We start from the raw sequence: 18,344 nt of genomic DNA on the forward strand, positions 1-18,344 counted from the left end.
ATGATTAAAAAAAAAAAAAGTTTTATGCATTTTTATGAAAAATAACTTTTCCTTTTTAATGATAATAAATAATCACAGTACAATACCTGATAAATCTTACAAAAATATTTACCGAGGAGTGTGTATATACATGTAAGCACACAAACACACACAAACACAAATCAACAAGTCATGTGAACGTGATGGATCATGTAAATAATTATGATTCATTGTAATAATCAATATATGAAATATGCAATGCAAAATAATTATAGCCATTATTACCTTGAGGAAAAAATAACATACAAATATGACACAAACATGTATTGCATGTGGGAACCATGAAACACATCGAAAAAAGCTAAAACCAGAGCTGAAATACTGGTCTCTTTCAAAAGAGAATAGTACAATAATGTCTAGTGAAAAGGTCGCGTCAAAAACTCCCGCTTCTCAGCAAAGTCTACCAAACCCGAGGTGAGGCAAAGCAACGAAATGAATGACCAGGTGAGAATTACCAACAGGCTCTACCCTCGCACTTCCCTACGCGTATTTCAGCTAAAAATAACAATATTTATAAACAAAAACAGAATAAAATAACTAATTAACTAAATCAATAAACAACAACAGAAACAATAACAACAATAGGATAAATAACACGGCGAGTGCAGCAGTGAACAGCATCTTCATTCATTTTCCTGCCGACGTTTCGGCGCTACAGGGATCACGCCGTTATCAAGGATCTCTCATAAAAGCAAAAATACATAGAAGCACGCGATTAAGCTATACAGAGTCAGCCTGTCCTCTGCATACATACGTATAGCTTAATTTTTATCTTCATTTTTTTTTTTTTTGCACGCATTTTTATTTATTTTTTTAAATTTATCTATTTTTTTTTTCTTTTCTTTTAATCCAAGATCCATGATAACGGCATGATCCCCGTGCCGAAACGTCGGCAGGAAAATTAATAAAGATGCTGTTCACCGCTGCATTCCCCGTGCTATTTACCCTGAAAATCCGGTTTCCCACCAACCAAACCGTCTCGGGTAGTAACAACAACAACAACAATAATAATAATAATAATAATAATAATAATAATAATAATAATAATAATAACAATGATAATAGCAAATTGATGAATAAATTAATAACTGAAAATCCACGTCAAAGCGTACTACTTCTACTACTACTTCCACTACTCCTACTACTACTACTACTACTACTACTACCACTACTACTAAAAAGTTGAACGTGATACAAGAAAAAAAAGTTTAACAGTGAAAAGGTTAGAAAACAAACTTCACCCTACACTGTGATAACTTTCCTGACATTTCACAGCGGAAATTGTTGCAGATGAGAACTTGAGAGATGATGATGTAGATGCAAGTAGCATTAACATGGTTCTCTTTAAATGCTCTCTGGTGATACAGGGTGCGATGGAAAGTGAAGTGCTTAATCCCAGTACATAGGCAGAACCTTTTTCCTTATACAAAGTCTGGCCTTAATATAACACCTAACATAATTGTAACACACTAATTTGGCCAATAATAAAAGTTTCCAAATATCCCAAATAATAGACAGACACGCATTAAGGGAGAAAATTCACTGTCTGTACTATGAGTTTTATCATTATGTGATACGATTTTTTCATGACTTTCATATCAAGCAGTACACGTTAACTATGGCACGAGATAGTGGTGGTGGCGCTGGGGCATCCGGTGTTACAAGCGGAAGCGAGGATGGTATAGTTACTCTTCAGGCTAAGCACTCGTAGTGTAGAGCCGCCCGTAAGCTTCCCTTCAAGCCCGGGAGGAGGTAAGTAACAAGAGAGGGTGGCAGGCCGTGCATGTGAGTCAGTCTTCCCGTAGTGTACACAGATGTGCTCGGCTACCATGATGGGCACTCTTTTTTGACCACAGGTGCGAAAGAAGAGTAATATTGTACCTGTGAGAAAAGACTGAGAGAAGAGGAAAAACCGAAATATTAAGTAAGACGAGAAAAAGGAGATCTAACCACAGCGGTGAAGTTAATAATGGACAGGAAAAAAAAATCGTGGAAAAAAATAAATAATAGCGTTGACAGAATAAAAACCGCATTTGAATGATACAAAAAAAAAAAAAAAATGTAGGTATAGACCACTTATGAATATGATATACCACACGAAAAAGGTAAAAAAGACAACGTGTAGCTACACAGAGATGGAAAAAGTGAATATAGATACGGAAACAGGAACACATACGTGCGGCTCAGACTATACGTACAGCATACTACAGCATGTACGTACAGCATACTACACCATCAAAGATTTATGATTTCTTCATTTTTACTCATCTTTTGTGTGTTTGACGGTCTGGAGATAAGATTCCTGTAATTCCTGAAATTTATGTAAACAAGTATTAAGGAATGATGCCAGTACTATGGAATGTTCGAATTGAGAAACAATTTATCCCATTCAAATTAATGTAAAAGGAATTAATTCGTTCCAGGTCCAAAAATCCCCCTATTTTTTTTTTTTTTTTTCATTTTATGGGTTTATGCTGTGCCCTAAACACTGAATTGAATGAAAATAACCAAAATTCTAGAAGAAAAATACAGTAAAAGAAAACATGAAATACACGTTTCAGCGTACAAGACGGCACTTGAATCATCTTAAGAAAAGGCACAAACAAGTGGGTCATCCTATGCGTCAGATACAAAAACAATGACCTTAAAATTTTACGCAAAATACCATTGTAAATAAACACCAACCTCAGAATGATGAGTCATCGAAAGTTCCTGCCGTCTTCTGTCTTGAGAACAGCTGTGTTCACAATTTTTGTTGTACTAACCCCCCACCCCCCACCCCTCCTCTCTCTCTCTCTCTCTCTCTCTCTCTCTCTCTCTCTCTCTCTCTCTCTCTCTCTCTCTCTGTGTGTGTGTGTGTGTGTGTGTGTGTGTGTGTGTGTGTGTGTGTGTGTGTGTGTGTGTGTCAATTACGAGAATTACTAAATAGAATTAAACTGATAGAGAATGAAAATGAAATTACACTAGAGTTAGAAAGAGTAAGAAAGGACGAAGCGAAAATAACAGAATGAAGGAGAGAGAGAGAGAGAGGTGTGACTCCCTTGTCCCTTATCTTTGACAAATATGGGGGAGGGGAGATGGCAGAGAGGGGGTGTTTGAAACCTGACGAAAGAGGAAGGAAGAGGAAAGTAACAAACAATGAGAGAGAGAGAGAGAGAGAGAGAGAGAGAGAGAGAGAGAGAGAGAGAGAGAGAGAGAGAGAGAGACTGTTTCACCCACCTACGCTACCCACCAGCTCAGTCAACGATCTTGGTTCAACAACCTGTTACCACTATAGACGATAGTATACATTTGGTATTATAATGCTTCATTCATAACATACAAATAAATCAAACGATTAACAGGTAATACCTTAACTTACGTGGATGATAGTAGTTGCTTGACTGACGCTCCGAGTGGCGTCGTTTTTGTTCAAATTGGAAGACAAAATTTGTTCGCCAATCCTGGTCGAATTGGGAGTTGTTCGAATTGAAGGACATTCGAATCACGAGGTATGACTACACACACACACACACACACACATATATATATATATATATATATATATATATATATATATATATATATATATATATATATATATATATATATATATATATATATATATATATATATATAGTGTGCGTAATAATAATAATAATAATAATAATAATAATAATAATAATAATAATAATAATAATAATAATTGTGTGTGTGCGTGTGTGTGTGTGCTGAATTATAAAGTTTGTGTGCTCTATTGCATAAAAAATATACAAATATGCATCTCTCTCTCTCTCTCTCTCTCTCTCTCTCTCTCAGAGGCACCATGAACACCACCTTCCGCACCGCCATCACCAGTGTGGCCTTCCTCTCCACGGTCACACCAGGGACCGTGGAGGAGGAGAGGATCTGGCAGTTGAAAGTAGTGGGCTACTGGATACTGATGCCCATCGTGATAGTGGTGGGAGTGGCTATCAACGCCGTCGGCATTTACCTCCTCCACCGACCACGGATGCAAAGTCTGCCGGCCACAGTGTGAGTACTGGTTCTACCAACACTAACAATGGTGTACTCAGTCACACTACTGCAACCACCACCACCACCAATGAATTACCTCTGCGTCACTATGTTTAGGGTCAACACATTCAATAGAAACTCATTTCCCTCCACCACCATCATGAGCGCTACTCTCGCCCACCACTGAACAGGGGTAACACAGACTCATTACTACTATATTCACAACTACAAACACAACTACAACAGCTTAGCACTCTTATGGTCATTCTGAAGACCTCCAGACACTAAACCAGTATGACGGTCTGCTCTCGTCAGATAACACTATGTAACAAAATTTCACTTTATCTTGTCCTTGGCCCCAAACCATAATTTTCCTGTTATTTCCATCTTAACAAAATAGAAAAAGTTATTTTGATTCTAAAACTTTGCTTTTGTGGTAAGAACAATGAATTTACATTTTTGCCTTATTTCATTATAGTATGGGTTTCTGTTGGTTTTCCTGTCAGGTAAAGACCTTTGCAAAATCTCAATCGCTTATCTAATTGCTTTTGAAATGTTGCAAATAAGTTAAAACAATGAAAAAAAAAAATGTAGTGTTCTAAAGATTTTTTATTTTAATAAGATCATTCTTGAACTGACCAGATCCAGCAAGAAATTTCTCATATTTAGAAGAATTTGTTTACACTTCAGAAATCTCAAATCTTCCAGAATGTTCAAACAGATGCTTTAAGAAGTTTCTAGAACATTTTAAAACATTCTATTCAATGTAAACATTTCCAGAATATTCTAGAACTTTCTAGAATACAGTAGAAATATGTAGAAGTATCAAGAATTTTCTAGAATCTACAAGAATTTCTAAAATGATTCAGAATATTCTAAAGTAGGTTAAAAATATTCTAGAAAGACTGAGAACATTCTGGAACACATTCTAGAAAGACTAAGAATATTCTGGAGAACTGCTTGACAATATAAAAACAGGGGCTTGCAGAGAACCAATTAGTTCTGCTTTGGCTGCCTGAGAAGACACATCACAAGAGGTGAGATGGCATCAAGAGGCTGCAATCATTCTCCAGTCGCATTCTGCTACACATGTGGTCAATTCATTAAGACAAGAGCAACGACATTCTTTGTGATAACATCTGGAAAAATGTGTAAAACTTACAAAGCATATTTTGCTGTGCCAACTGGGGACAAAGACAAGACCTGGGCACCTCATTTTGCTTGTGAGCATTGTACGAGAACACTAGAAGATAAAATAGTTGTTAATTTTTCAAGAGTAAAATCCAGTTAAGAATTAAGAGTAAAAATTAAATAAGTTTAACAGCAACTCATACTGTTGTTCTTTTACAGGATGGTATAGAGGGGAAAACAGAGCCATGAAATTTGCAATTCCTAGAATATGGTGTGAACCTACTGATCACTCAACTGACTGCTTTTTCTGCATGGTGGATCCTTCCAAATGCCAATCTGAGAAAAATGCACCTGCTGTTTTCTGTCCAGACATTCCATCTTCCAATGCACCAGTACCACACAGTGCTTATCTTCCTGTAACAGCTCCTCCAGAAAGAAGTCAACTATTAGAAGAAAGTAGCAAGTCAGAAAATGAGCTAAACAGAAAGAAAGACTGTGATATCACAGATACAATTGTAGTTGAGAGGAATCCTTACTATCCAAACCAAAGAGACCTCAATGACCTCATCAGAGATCTTGGTTTGACAAAATCAAAGAGTGAGCTTTTGATTTCAAGGCTGAAGGAATGGGATTTACTTGATGACAGTGCACAAGTGACCAGCCAAAGAAAATGTCACAAACATTTCTCCAGCTTCTTTGCAAAGGAGGACAGGTTATGTTGCTGCAATGATGTATCAGGCTTGTTCGATGCTGTTGGAATCCCTTGCAATGTAGATAAATGGAAACTCTTAACTCTTCCAAAAAACCTGAAAGGTGTACTTTTGCACAATGGAAACAAGTATCCATCCCTGCCTCTTGCTCATTCTGTGCATCTTAAGGAGGACGACAGCAGTGTAAAGCTTCTATTGGAAACTTTAAACTACAAGTATGGCTGGGAAGTTATTAGAGACTTCAAGATGGTTGCTTTCATGATGGGGTTGCAAGGTTTTACTAAGAATCCCTCTTTTTTTGCCCTTGGGACAGTAGGGACAGCGCACCACATTACCAGAGAAAGCACTGGCCTCCAAGGACTGACACTACAGTGGGAGCATACAGTATCAAACATGAGCCATTGGTGAATCATCAGGTTTTGTTTCCTCCACTACACATCAAACTGGGCCTCATGAAACAGTTTGTTACAGCTCTTGACAAGGAGTCTGCTGCCTTTAAATATCTTCAAGACTTCTTTCCTACTCTTTCAAAGGCAAAGATGAAAGCTGGTATCTTCACTGGACCACAAGTAAGGAAAATTATGGAGTGCCCAGAATTTCTACAGAAGCTCACAGAAAAGGAGAAAAAAAGCTTGAGAGTGTTTCATTGTTGTAGTACAGGGCTTTCTTGGCAACAAGGTTGATAACTATATGGAACTGGTTGAAGCTTTATTGAAAAGCTATGGTGAGATGGGCTGCAAATGTCCTTGAAGGTCCATATCCTAGATGTTCACCTTGACAACTTCAAGGAGAATATGGGAGCACATTCAGAGGAACAATGGGAGCGCTTCCATCAAGAAATAATGAACTTTGAACAGAGATATCAGGGATCCTTCAATGAAAACATGATGGGAGACTACATTTGGGGACTTATGCGTGAAAGTGATTTGTTGTATGCATGCAAATCAAGAAAACTTTTCATTTTTAATCCTAAAAATTAGTTTCAGAAGATTTTAAATAAATTTTTTGTCATTTGAACTTTTTTTTGTTCTGTCCAAAAAGGGTGAAAATGGTGAAATTTAGCTATTTGGGGCAAAAAAAAACATTCTAAAAGCCACAAAAGCAAAGTTTGACAGGAATAATGGACATTTTCTCCTGTTTTGCAATGAAAAGAGTTGGAAAATAACACTTGCTTGTCAAAGACAAAAATTGTGTTACATAGTGTTATTAGTCAACCAGCTGGAAACTCACTCACTCATTCTCTCCTCCTTCTTGCAGGTACTTCAAACTGCTGTTCAGCCTTGACGTGGCCATCCTGCTGGCCGCCATCAACATTGCTTTCACATTTAGTGGATGTAACATACCCTCTTACTCTGTGGCACGCTATGTTGTCCACCCCCTCTTCACGGCATTATACATACTACAGGGCTTCAGCAATTGCACCATTGTGTGGCTAAGCTACGACCGCTTCCTGGCAGTGTGGTTTTACCACTACTATTACCAGACGCAACAACCACTAGTTAAGAAACTTCGCATTATCTTCACTGGCTTGTTCTGTATTGCAATGCACCTCAGGCACCTACTGGAAGTGAGTGTGTTGTGTTTCACAGACAAAGAAATGGTGGAAGTCACTAACAACACAGCCTGTGAGCAAGGCCTCTGGTATGTGGAGGATGTTCTTCAAAGAAAAGGCCTGGCCATGGCATGGGAAGATGGGATGATCGCTGCACGCGTTGTGCTGCTGCTGATTGTCCCTGCAGTGCTGGTGCTGGTGTTCAGTTTCGGCATTGTGGTGGGCATTTTCCGCCACCGCCTACAAAATGTGGCTGCCACTACACACACACGTGACCAGGCCTTCTCTGCCATCTATATCACCCTGTTTCTTTCCTTCACTTTTATTATCATGATCGTGGCTGGCGTTACCTTTATCAGCATGCATTCCCTGCGATGCCATGGGTCATTCGCCAAGGAAGTGTTCCGTACAGTATTCCTTTTCCTTTTGCTGGGACAGCACACCACTCACATCTTCTTCCTAGCCATCAATCAGATCTTTCGGGATGAACTGAACATTCTGTTTAACGCTACTAAGAGCCGCTTTAACAATACCTTTATGTGGATGATTCAGACCAGCTGCCCCTCATTCTCCACACACACCACCTCAACAATGCACAAAAGACACATTAAGGAAAATCCTCACCTTCCCCATCCCATGATGTCATCAGATGGGGAATATACTGACAAAAGAATGAAAACCCAGACTTCTGTGGATGAGCCTTAGTTCTAATCCTACCCATAATGTACCTCACTTGGTACGACAACAGCCAGTGAGAGAAATCTACCCTATACATGTATGAGTGAGCAGATTATGAGCTGATGAGACAGACTAAATATAAACTGGAAAGAGTACTTGGTTGAGGGAGATGTTGAAGACATGCGGCACACACTTACCACCAAACTCAACGATGTAATAAAGAAATGTGTACCAATGAAGGAAGCAAGGATGTCAAGGAAAAAAACTAATAAAGAACTACCAATGAACCGGAAACTTTAGTCAAAAATAAGAAGAAACATCTTTGGGCATGACTTAGGCAATTGATGAGTAGTGGAGATACCTACAGCAGAGAATTTCAGGAAGTGGACAAGGAATATAGAGGAACAAATAAACACATGAGGAATGAAACAAGGAGTGATAAAAAATAAAGACCATATAACTGCAAGTCATGTGAACGGGAATCCCAAAGTATTCTGGAAGTATGTCCAGAATAAATAACCAGAAAATCTGGCATACCAGACCTCCATATAAGTGACAATAACATAGTTATAACTAAAACAGACAAGAAGAAGGCAGATGTAATTTCAGAATAGTTTTGTGAGATATTTACAGATGAACCAGCTGGGGAAATGCCCATCCTCCTGATTAAGCAAGTACCAGCACTGACAAAACATAGAGTTTATGATGGAAGAAATAAGAAAGGCAATAAAGAAACTGAAAAGAAACAAGTCACCTGGACCAGATGGTTTGCATTCAAGGATTATGAAGGAGGTGGAACAAGAGTTGGCGGAACCATTTAAATTAATTTTTTATAGATCATTTACTAATAGCAGACTCCCAACAGAATGGAAAACAGGACACATAACAGTGATCTTCAAAGAGGGGAAGCATACTGAACCAGGAAATTACAGACCAATAAGCCTGACTAATTGACTCCTGAAAGATGATTGAAGATAGAAAATTTGCAATTATTATCACTGGGAAAAAGACTAAGATTGTGTAACAAATGTTATTTTGCTGGCAATGTATTGGATGTGTTCTATGTGTTAATATTATTCATTCAGTAAATTAAGAAAATTTACTTGAGTATTTATATCCAGTAGCTAAAGGAACTGTGAAACTGTTTGTCAAATGTAAATTATTAGAATTAATTCATGAAAATTTGAAAATGCTTGTGAGTTTCTAGTAGCTTTTAAATGCGAAATCCAAGTGACACCTCAGTCATGACAATCTCCTTTAACAGAAGTTTATTCCCCAGTCTATTTACTCTACAATATCCTCAAAAGTATTGACCACCTCATCCCCACACCAAGAGCCAACACACAAAGATAAATAAAACACAAAAATACTCATATATTAGTATTTAATAATCTGGCCCTTCTTCTTGATAACAATCTTGAGTCTCCTAGGCATAGAATCAGAAAATTTCTTTAAATAGTCAAGGCCCATGTCAGTAGTCCATAGTTTTATTTTTATTTCATCAATCATCTGTGATACTGAAGATGTGTCACATGTCGCAAGCCATTCCCTCATGTGATTCCAACGGCTCTTGATTGGATTCAAATCTGGGGAGTTACCTGGCCAATCAAGAAGCTGTGTATCATGTTCTTCCAACCACTTCATTACTTTTTTTGCCTTATATCATGGTGCACTATCCTGCATGAATGTATGACACCCATGCAAATCATGAAAAAAGAGCATATGAACATACATCACCTGAATATAAAGATCAGCTTGTATTGTTTGGTTCTTGGGCAAAAAGTACAGCCCTGCATGTCCAAAAGCACCATCAAATGCTCACCAGACCATCACACTATGTGGATGTTTCACGGTTTTTTCCATATGCTGAGACGCATAGCAGTTAGAATTCTGTGGTCGTCTGATCCTTCCAGGCTGTGATCTGATGCACCTGAAGGTGCTTTCGTTGCTGAAAAGCACCTTACTCTACTACTCTTCAGTCCAACTCTTATATTTGTGGGCAAAAGCAAGTCTTTTCTTTGCCGTTGCCTTAGTCAGCAGCAGTTTCCGAGCTGATTTCTGCAGCCTGTGCTGTATCGTTCATTCTGAGACGTTTTCCAGCAGTTTGGGATGAGTCATCTTCAGCTGATTGGCTGTGAGTCGTAGATCCTTCAATAACTCACACTTCAAAAGCTTGTCAGTACCTTTAGAGGCTTTCCTTGGTCTCCTGGTGACAGGTTTTTGAGGTGGAACCATGAGCTGAGGAAGCTCCTGAGCAGCAGCAACCACACGTCTTATAGTCCTCTCATTCCGACCTTTAAGCTTGACAGTTTCTTTCATAGTGACATTTTCATTCCTCCAGGCCAAAATTCTATCCTTTTCTTCATTAAAGAGGTTGTCTAGAGCCATCTGCGCAAAGCTGTAACAAAACTGCAGCAGCAACAAGTGAAGAACTGAAAATACAGAATTCTGGTACGAAACAGACCAGCATACATCTCCTCTCTGCTACAGCTCACTGAGTGCTGAGTATAAAAACTTGATGTGTTTGGAGGTCCAGAGGGATTCCTGATTTGTCAGATGTATGATGACTTCTGTCAGCCAAACAACACTGAGAAGAGATGCAAGTGTTCTGTCTGCTTCTTACCATTGATTTCTAACATAAGGTGGTCAAAACTTCTGTGGACACTGTATCTTTGAGTTATGATGACATATTCTCCCTGAACACTAAAACTTCAAGCTACAGTAAATAGGCTGGTGAATAAATTACTATTACAGAAGATTATCATTGAAAACCATTCAAAACAACTGAGGAGTTTTAAACAATATAAGATACACAATAAAATAACCCAAATACCTCAGACTCAGCTGCCCAAACACCCGACACACCCCATCTACACTCACTGGGGTTGTAGTTGTCAGGAGCTGTGAAGCAGGGATGCCTTGGCCCCACCTGTCATTCACCACCACCCATCTTGTTCACCAGCAAGTCACTGAACAGCCACAACAGGAAGTGTGGCGTTCTAGTACTTGCCAAAGTCCTCCCAGTCACCATCACTCCATATCACATAGTTATTGACCTGCAGAGTGACAGGAGTTATGGCTGGTCATGAGTTGCATTTAACTTAATGACATGTAACTCAAGTTCATGCAATAAGTAGTCATGATCATAAGTCAAGTAATCTTTTACATTCACTTCACTGTGCTTTATGCCTGCCCATCTTAAGTCCTCTGATTTTTGACAATCTAGTAACAAACCCTGACAAATGATACATTCTTCACAGCTGATGGGACTTAAAATTTCATTATTTCTCTCTCTACCCTAAGTACTCTGATTTTCTGACAATCAACAAACAAAACCTGGCAAATGATAGATTCTTTGCAAGTCACGGGACTTAAGATTGAGGGCACACCCTAGATACAGTGGAGGTAAGTGGGATATGTTACTTAACTATTAGCCACCACTGCAGAATTAAAATCAAGGTGTTTGCAAGGCTCTGGGTTACAAGGTCATTGGTGTGGTACATCCTGCAGTGGATGTATGGTGTGGCGGACCTGATGGCGTACACCAGCTCACCTGCAGGCAAAACATACGTTATCTTCACCTTGGCAGGAAGGAATGTGAGGTGCTGGACTGACTGGTAACTGTGGCTTGAGTTACTACAAGGGGGTGAAGCACACAGCCACCCATCACTCACCCAGCATCTTCCAAAACTTCCACTAAACATTTAATTTACATTAAGTTGAGAAGCCACAGGAGTAGAAAATTTGGGGAAGGTAAATCATTCACAAGTCAAGATTCTCCTACACCCACTATTCAGTCAGTCTTTCCAAGTTGCACTCTACACTAGCACTAGACTAGTTGACTTATGTTTGAGAAGCCACACCAGTGAAAGGGTCAAGAAACAAAACTGTCTCAAAAGACAAGGGTTTCCTGTAGCCACCACTCACCCAGGAGGTCTCTCTTTGGCCCCACACCCAGAAGAGTCAAGGAAGTAACTCATTCACAAATCACAGTTCCTCTACAGCCACCACTCACTCAGAAGGTTCCTCTTGAGCCAGACATGCAGAAGAGGCAAGGAAGGTAACTCATTCACAAGTCAAGTTCCTCTACCCCACCACTGCTCTCCACAGCTAGTTCCTCTCACACAACTTCACTACTGCAATTATTTACTATAATGAATTCAGTTTCCTTAATTTCAACTTTAATTAACTCAGTTCCCTTAGTGTTACACATGCTTCATATTAGTCTCTCGCTGCCAACCTCACAGGACCTTGTGAGGTGACACAGCTGACAATTACACTCTACAAAATCTAAACTGTCCATCAGTTATCATCCCACTTTCAAGAATTTCATCCATCTTTCACATATTTTTGCCACAACTGATGTTAATGATACTGGTCCATAATTCAGATGGTCTTTTTTACACTCTCCTTTAAATATTAGCACAATATCAGCCTTTTTCCAGTCTCTTGGTACTTTGCTCTCTTTTAATGAATACTCAACAATAAGATGTATTTTGTCTGCCAACTGACAATTACATTCCTTTAAAACCCAGTTTGATATACCTTCCGGTCCTTGTGCTTCTACTGCACCTTCACTTCCATGTACTGTAAACTCACTTTCTTTGGTGAAGACTGACTGAAAGGCATCACTCATCACCTCCACCATATCCTTAATATCTTCATATTCTTTGCCATCCACCTCTAATTTTTCAGTTATTTCCTTTCATTATACCTTATTGTTGACATGTCTGTAAAACAGTTTAGGTTGATCTTTGCATTTATCTATCGCATCTTTCTCATATTTTCTATGCTCTTCTCTTTGTATCTTAACATATTAATTTCTCTTTGTCATATATTCTGCCCACAAACTTTGTCTTCTTCCTCTCCCATTTTTTTCCAAGCAGTATCTCTTTCTTTTTGATATTTCACATCTATTAAACCAGTCCTTATGTCCAATTTCTCTTCCTATTACTTTTGGTATACATCTTTGCACTCTTTCATTATATGTTTCAACAAATACTTCCCAATTTCCTTTCCACCCCCCTTACTTCTTTAAACTTACTCCAATCAGTTTCTTCAAAGTATTTCTTAAGCTTACCAAATTTTCCTTTTTTATATATAATTGAATCTTCCAATCCTATGGTTTCTTCTTGGCTCTTCTTTAACTTCTAAAGTTAGTTCTATTACTGTGTGGTCACTTTTTCTTATTGGACATTTATAATCACATTATCTAAAATTTTTGGTTCCTTTGTAAATAATAAATCTTGTCTTGGGGGTTCTTCATTTTCCCTGTACCTTGTATTCTCTTCATCCCACTGGATAAGTGTGTTCTCCATCGCCAATGTCAAGAGTTTGTATTCCCATGACATGATCCCTCCCATGATTATCACATCTTCCCAACAAACTTCTTTGCAGTTAAAATTTCCTAGCAGTACTACCCTGTCATTCTTCCTCATTATTCAGCCCAAACAATCTCTTGTGTCTCCCAATAGAGTATCATAATCTTCTATCTCTCATGAGCTTGTCTTTGGTGGGGCATCTATCACAACAAAGGTTCTTAGTCCTTTTCCTGCCTGTTTTATCTTCACTTCAATCATTTCCACTTTTCCTTCTCCAAAAAATACTTTTCACTTGTAGTTCTTTTCCTATCAACATCATTACTTCACCACCGTTTCTTTTTTCTATTTTTCATCCACATGTTGTACTTTCCTTCACCAGTGTTAACTGCAGCAATTTCATCACTTAATTTAGATTCAGAAATTCCCATAATATCAGGCTCATTTTCTCTTAGGAAATCATTTATCTCTTCTTGTACTGATAAGATCCCATTGATATTATTATATGCCACCTTTAGCTTTTATAACTCCTCTTCCTGTTTCCTATGCATCACTTCTTTAATTTCATGTCTACCACTTTCCAATGGAATTTCTTTTCCTCAGTAAGTTTTCCCAATTTTTTCCTTTGCCTAATTCAACACATCATTAATTTTCTTTCTTTCCTCTTCACTTAAGTCTCTTCTTATAGTCATCCTTTTTTGACAGTTTCCAGGCATTAGACAGTACTGTTTCAGCAGCAATTTGAGACCTAAATCTAACTTTTATTGGCCCGTTACCTCCTTCCACATACTTGCCAATCCTTGTCACTTCTTCAATCTCTTCCACTGTGCTGTCACTTTCCTCTTCAGCTTTACTAATCACTTTCTTGACTAACTCTTTACCAAATTTCTCTCTTTCATATTTGATAGGTTTCACTTCATCCAATCCTATATCCTGGTGCCATCCTTCTTCATTATCAGCTTTTCAAATTGTATTGGTAAGCAGTGATGTTAGGAGTGTTTCTGTCAATCTGGTGGTGCATCTGGTAGGAATCAAATTGCACCTAAGGCAACGAACATTCAACCAATTCTTTTGTTCAGTGACACTTCATGTGCCATCCTGAAATCAGCTAGTGAATGAACAGCCTGGATAATAACAAAGTATATCTGTGTAACCCATAACTGGAGAACATATTACCAGTCCACTAATTGAACATAGTACATACAACTACAGTATATGGTATTTCTGACTATTACATTTCAATGTTTCAATGACTTATTTAAATTTCAATAAAGGAGAAAAGTATATGGATAGGTAAAAGGAACCAGAAAGTGATTCTAAACAAAAATTTTAAATATTAAAAAGCTAAATCATAAAAGAAATATTGGTTATGAAGTTGTAATTGAAAACTTTGATAATTATGTTCAACATAACAAAGTGAATCGGTAATACAATGAGTAAAAATAAATGAATTACAATACTGGTTAAATTACTGTGATGTGTATGTAATTATTTTCTTCATCATGTCCTCATATAGTAACTGAAAGGGCATCCTTATGTTTTCAACTTCCTATAGGTATAGTATCTCCAGTTTACTGAGCAGCCTCATGTGAAGAAGTGTTAGCCACATGGTTAAAAAGAGTTACCTCTTATTAAGCATTTCATTACCCAAATAAATGATAATCTGCACCAATGAGAAACCTAGCTTTGATAGCACAAATGTTCATACACAGATGAAAGTTCTGAATTAGACAGCAAAAATAAGATATATTATGAAGATATTTTCAATAATGGAAGATAAGTGTCTTGAAACCTTCCTCTTGAAAGAGTCAAAGTCATAGGAAGAAGGAAATACAGAAGCAGACAGGGAGTTCCAGAGTTTACCAGAGAAGGGAATAAAAAATTGGGAATACTGGTTGATTTTCCATTAGGGAGGTGGACAGAATAGAGGTGAGAGAAAGAAGAAACTGTTGTGCAGCAAGGCTGCAGGAGGAGGGGAGGCATGGTTAGCAAGATCAGAAGAGCAGTTAGCGTGAAACTAGCAGCAGAGGATAGCAAGAGATGCAACACTGCACCAATGAGAGACAGATGTGAAGGGTTGGTTAAGTGATTACTTGCTGTCCAGAATAATGATGATACTGCGGTTTTCATGACAATGAAGACTCGCCCGTTTACTTTGTACTGTGACATAACTGACGTGACCACCACAACAAAGATTCTACATAATATATTTGTTCCTTGACCACAACCCATCACCCTCACATCGAGGCTCCGTAGCTCCACGTGTCGGTGGAACCCTTACCTGCAACACCTCACTACAACTAATGACCAAATCCTATTACTAAATTTAGCGTATTTTGATTATCCTCCGTAAAAAAAAAAAAAAAAAAAAATAGTTAATAACACAAATACTCCCCTCCCCCCAAAAATAAAAAAAATCGGTGAAATAAAATAGCTAAATAAATAAATAAATAAATAAATAAATAAATAAATAAATAAACACACACACACACACACACACACACACACACACAGTCATTTAAACTCCAGGCCACACAAAATCATACATTCCCAAGCACACCGGCAACGTACATGCACGTGAACCTTATCATTACGTGCAAACATCTTTCACGTTCACATAGACACACACACAACTCACCTTGCAACGTGTGAGAAGCAGGATGGTTGAAAAAAAGAGCCTACCAACAACACCTCACCCTCCTGGTCTGCTGCCTTACGAAACCCTGGAGCTGCGAAAATACAGACGGCTCGGCTTTCTGCGCATGCACATCAGCGCGTCAGTACCGCAACATACGCCCTGCGAGATTCTCTGGCTCCAAGGTTTGTCTCTTTTTTCCACATCCTTATATATCGACTATACCCTGATTATTAAAACCGGCTTTTATTCATAACAATAGAAGGTGCCTTCAAGTCGGTATTGAATAATTTTACAGGCTTTATATGGTGGTTATACCTTGATTATTAAAACTTGTATTAATTCATTTCAACAAAAGATGCTTTTAAATCGTCATTGAATAATTTTGCATGCTAGAAAAAACTACATTAGCACCTATATAGGCCCACAGAACACAGGAGTGCAAGATTCTTGATGGAAGAAGGGCGACTCGCCACTATTTTCGCTGCTCAAGGATTTCGCTTTGTGTCTAGCCCCACGTTGTTAGGAGTGCTTTCTCACCCAGCTGGGGAACTGTGTGCCAGGAGAGTGAGCTCGTGGGGTTGCTGTGGCGTGCGAGAGATAGGCAGATGCTGTAACAGTGTTTTTGCTGCGTAGTAATAAACTGTCCTGAGAGCCTGTCTCTCTCTCCTGTTTGTGCTGTGTGCCACCGCTGTGAGAGACTTCTGCCAGACTGGACAGGACGTTTCCCTTGTGAGCAGGCTACATAGACTCAGTGAAACACTTTCCTCAGGCCTCTGTGTGGCTTGGGAAGGCAGGTGTTAGCGAGTGTTCCCTCTCCCCTCCCTCTGGTCTTCTGTGACCACGGCCGGGCTGGTGTGGTGTGAGGTTCGACCAGGAGCCGTGCTGAAGTGATGTGTGGGAGACTTGAGAGGGTCTTCTGTAACAGTATGTATATTGTAGTCTAAGTCTGTATCGCTTATAAAAGGGTATTTTTCTTTCCTTCTAAACTTTGTTTGAAGCAAAATATTTTAAAGTCAAATATCATTGTCTTCCCGCAGCTCCTATGAACATAAGAAATAGCCACAATGTGTTTCCTTCAAGCAAGAAATATACATCTCTCATCATGTAAAAATTTTTAGACTGAAAATTCTCTCGCTTTTTTTTTTAAGGTCCAGACCTGGAAAAAAATACAAATTTTTCCGATTAAAAATTTCCCTTTTATCTATAGAACTTTGAATAATGAAATGTAGAACTAAAATATGTACACAGAAAGTTCACATCACTTATTAAAGTGTATTTTTTTTCCTTCTAAACTTTGTCTGGAAGTGATATATCTTCAAATTTGAATATTATTGTTTTCTCATTGCTCCTATGAATACAAAACATATCCATCCACAGTGTGTCTCCTTTACGCTGTGAACACGTCTCTTACCAGTTAAGGATTTTGAGAATGAAAATTTTCTCACTTTTTTTTTAAGATCTGGACCTGAAAAAGATACAAAAAAAAAAAAAAAAAAATCGGTTAAAAAAAATTCCCTTAACACTACAGAATTTCGAATCATGAAGCGTAGAACTAAAATATGCACGAGTATATAGAAAGTTTATATGACTCACTAAAATCTAGCTTTCTTTCCTTCTAAACTTCATTTGGACACACACTATCGATTAATGTATACTTTTTTACATCAATATTCTTCTTCTACTTTTCATGAGTCAACATTCTGTAATCTTAGAAGAAAATTTGTAATTACATTCCTTTTTTTTTTTTTTTTTTACAGGTCCAGACCTTAATTAATAATAGATTTGAAATATTTTTCGATCTCAGAATTTTTATCCGATTATAGTAATATGTTCCTTACCTTAAGAAGAACCACTGCACAGATGTAAAATATGCTTTTAAGGTCTTAGGAGTGATGCATAGATAGTAAACTTATTTGATTTATAAAAGAAACTAAGACACTGAAAAAGACACACTTTATCGTTATATATATATATATATATATATATATATATATATATATATATATATATATATATATATATATATATATATATATATATATATATATATATATATATATATATATATATATATATATATATATATATATATATATATATATATATTTTTTTTTTTTTTTTTTTTTCATCTGGTTATAGGGATATGTTCCTTACGTAAAGAAGAACCATTGTACGTATGTAAAGTATTCTTCTGAGTTCTTAGGAGTGGTACATAAATAATAACCATATTTCACTTTTAAAAGAAATTAACACACACACACACACACACACACACACACACA

The 18,344-nt window shown here is 37.7% G+C and overlaps 1 protein-coding gene and 1 long non-coding RNA gene across 2 annotated transcripts; one reads left to right on the top strand and one right to left on the bottom strand.

The window, feature by feature from the left end:
• The first annotated feature begins 1,582 nt into the window (after nucleotides 1–1,582).
• Nucleotides 1,583–9,208, top strand: LOC135108361 (uncharacterized). The gene is made up of 3 exons (XM_064019277.1): nucleotides 1,583–1,791; nucleotides 3,838–4,053; nucleotides 7,134–9,208. Exons 2-3 carry the CDS (start codon nucleotides 3,845–3,847, stop codon nucleotides 8,131–8,133), a joined length of 1,209 nt encoding a protein of 402 aa, XP_063875347.1. The 5' UTR covers nucleotides 1,583–1,791; nucleotides 3,838–3,844; the 3' UTR covers nucleotides 8,134–9,208.
• A 1,783-nt stretch (nucleotides 9,209–10,991) lies between these two features.
• LOC135108364 (uncharacterized) lies at nucleotides 10,992–16,183 on the bottom strand. Its single transcript, XR_010272221.1, has 3 exons — nucleotides 16,063–16,183; nucleotides 11,535–11,659; nucleotides 10,992–11,162 (listed from the first exon to the last, which is right to left on the bottom strand). It is a non-coding gene; the product is annotated as an uncharacterized LOC135108364 (long non-coding RNA).
• Between the last annotated feature and the right edge of the window lie 2,161 nt (nucleotides 16,184–18,344).

Source organism: Scylla paramamosain, chromosome 17 (assembly GCF_035594125.1).
Source record: "Scylla paramamosain isolate STU-SP2022 chromosome 17, ASM3559412v1, whole genome shotgun sequence".
Taxonomy (NCBI): domain Eukaryota; kingdom Metazoa; phylum Arthropoda; class Malacostraca; order Decapoda; family Portunidae; genus Scylla; species Scylla paramamosain.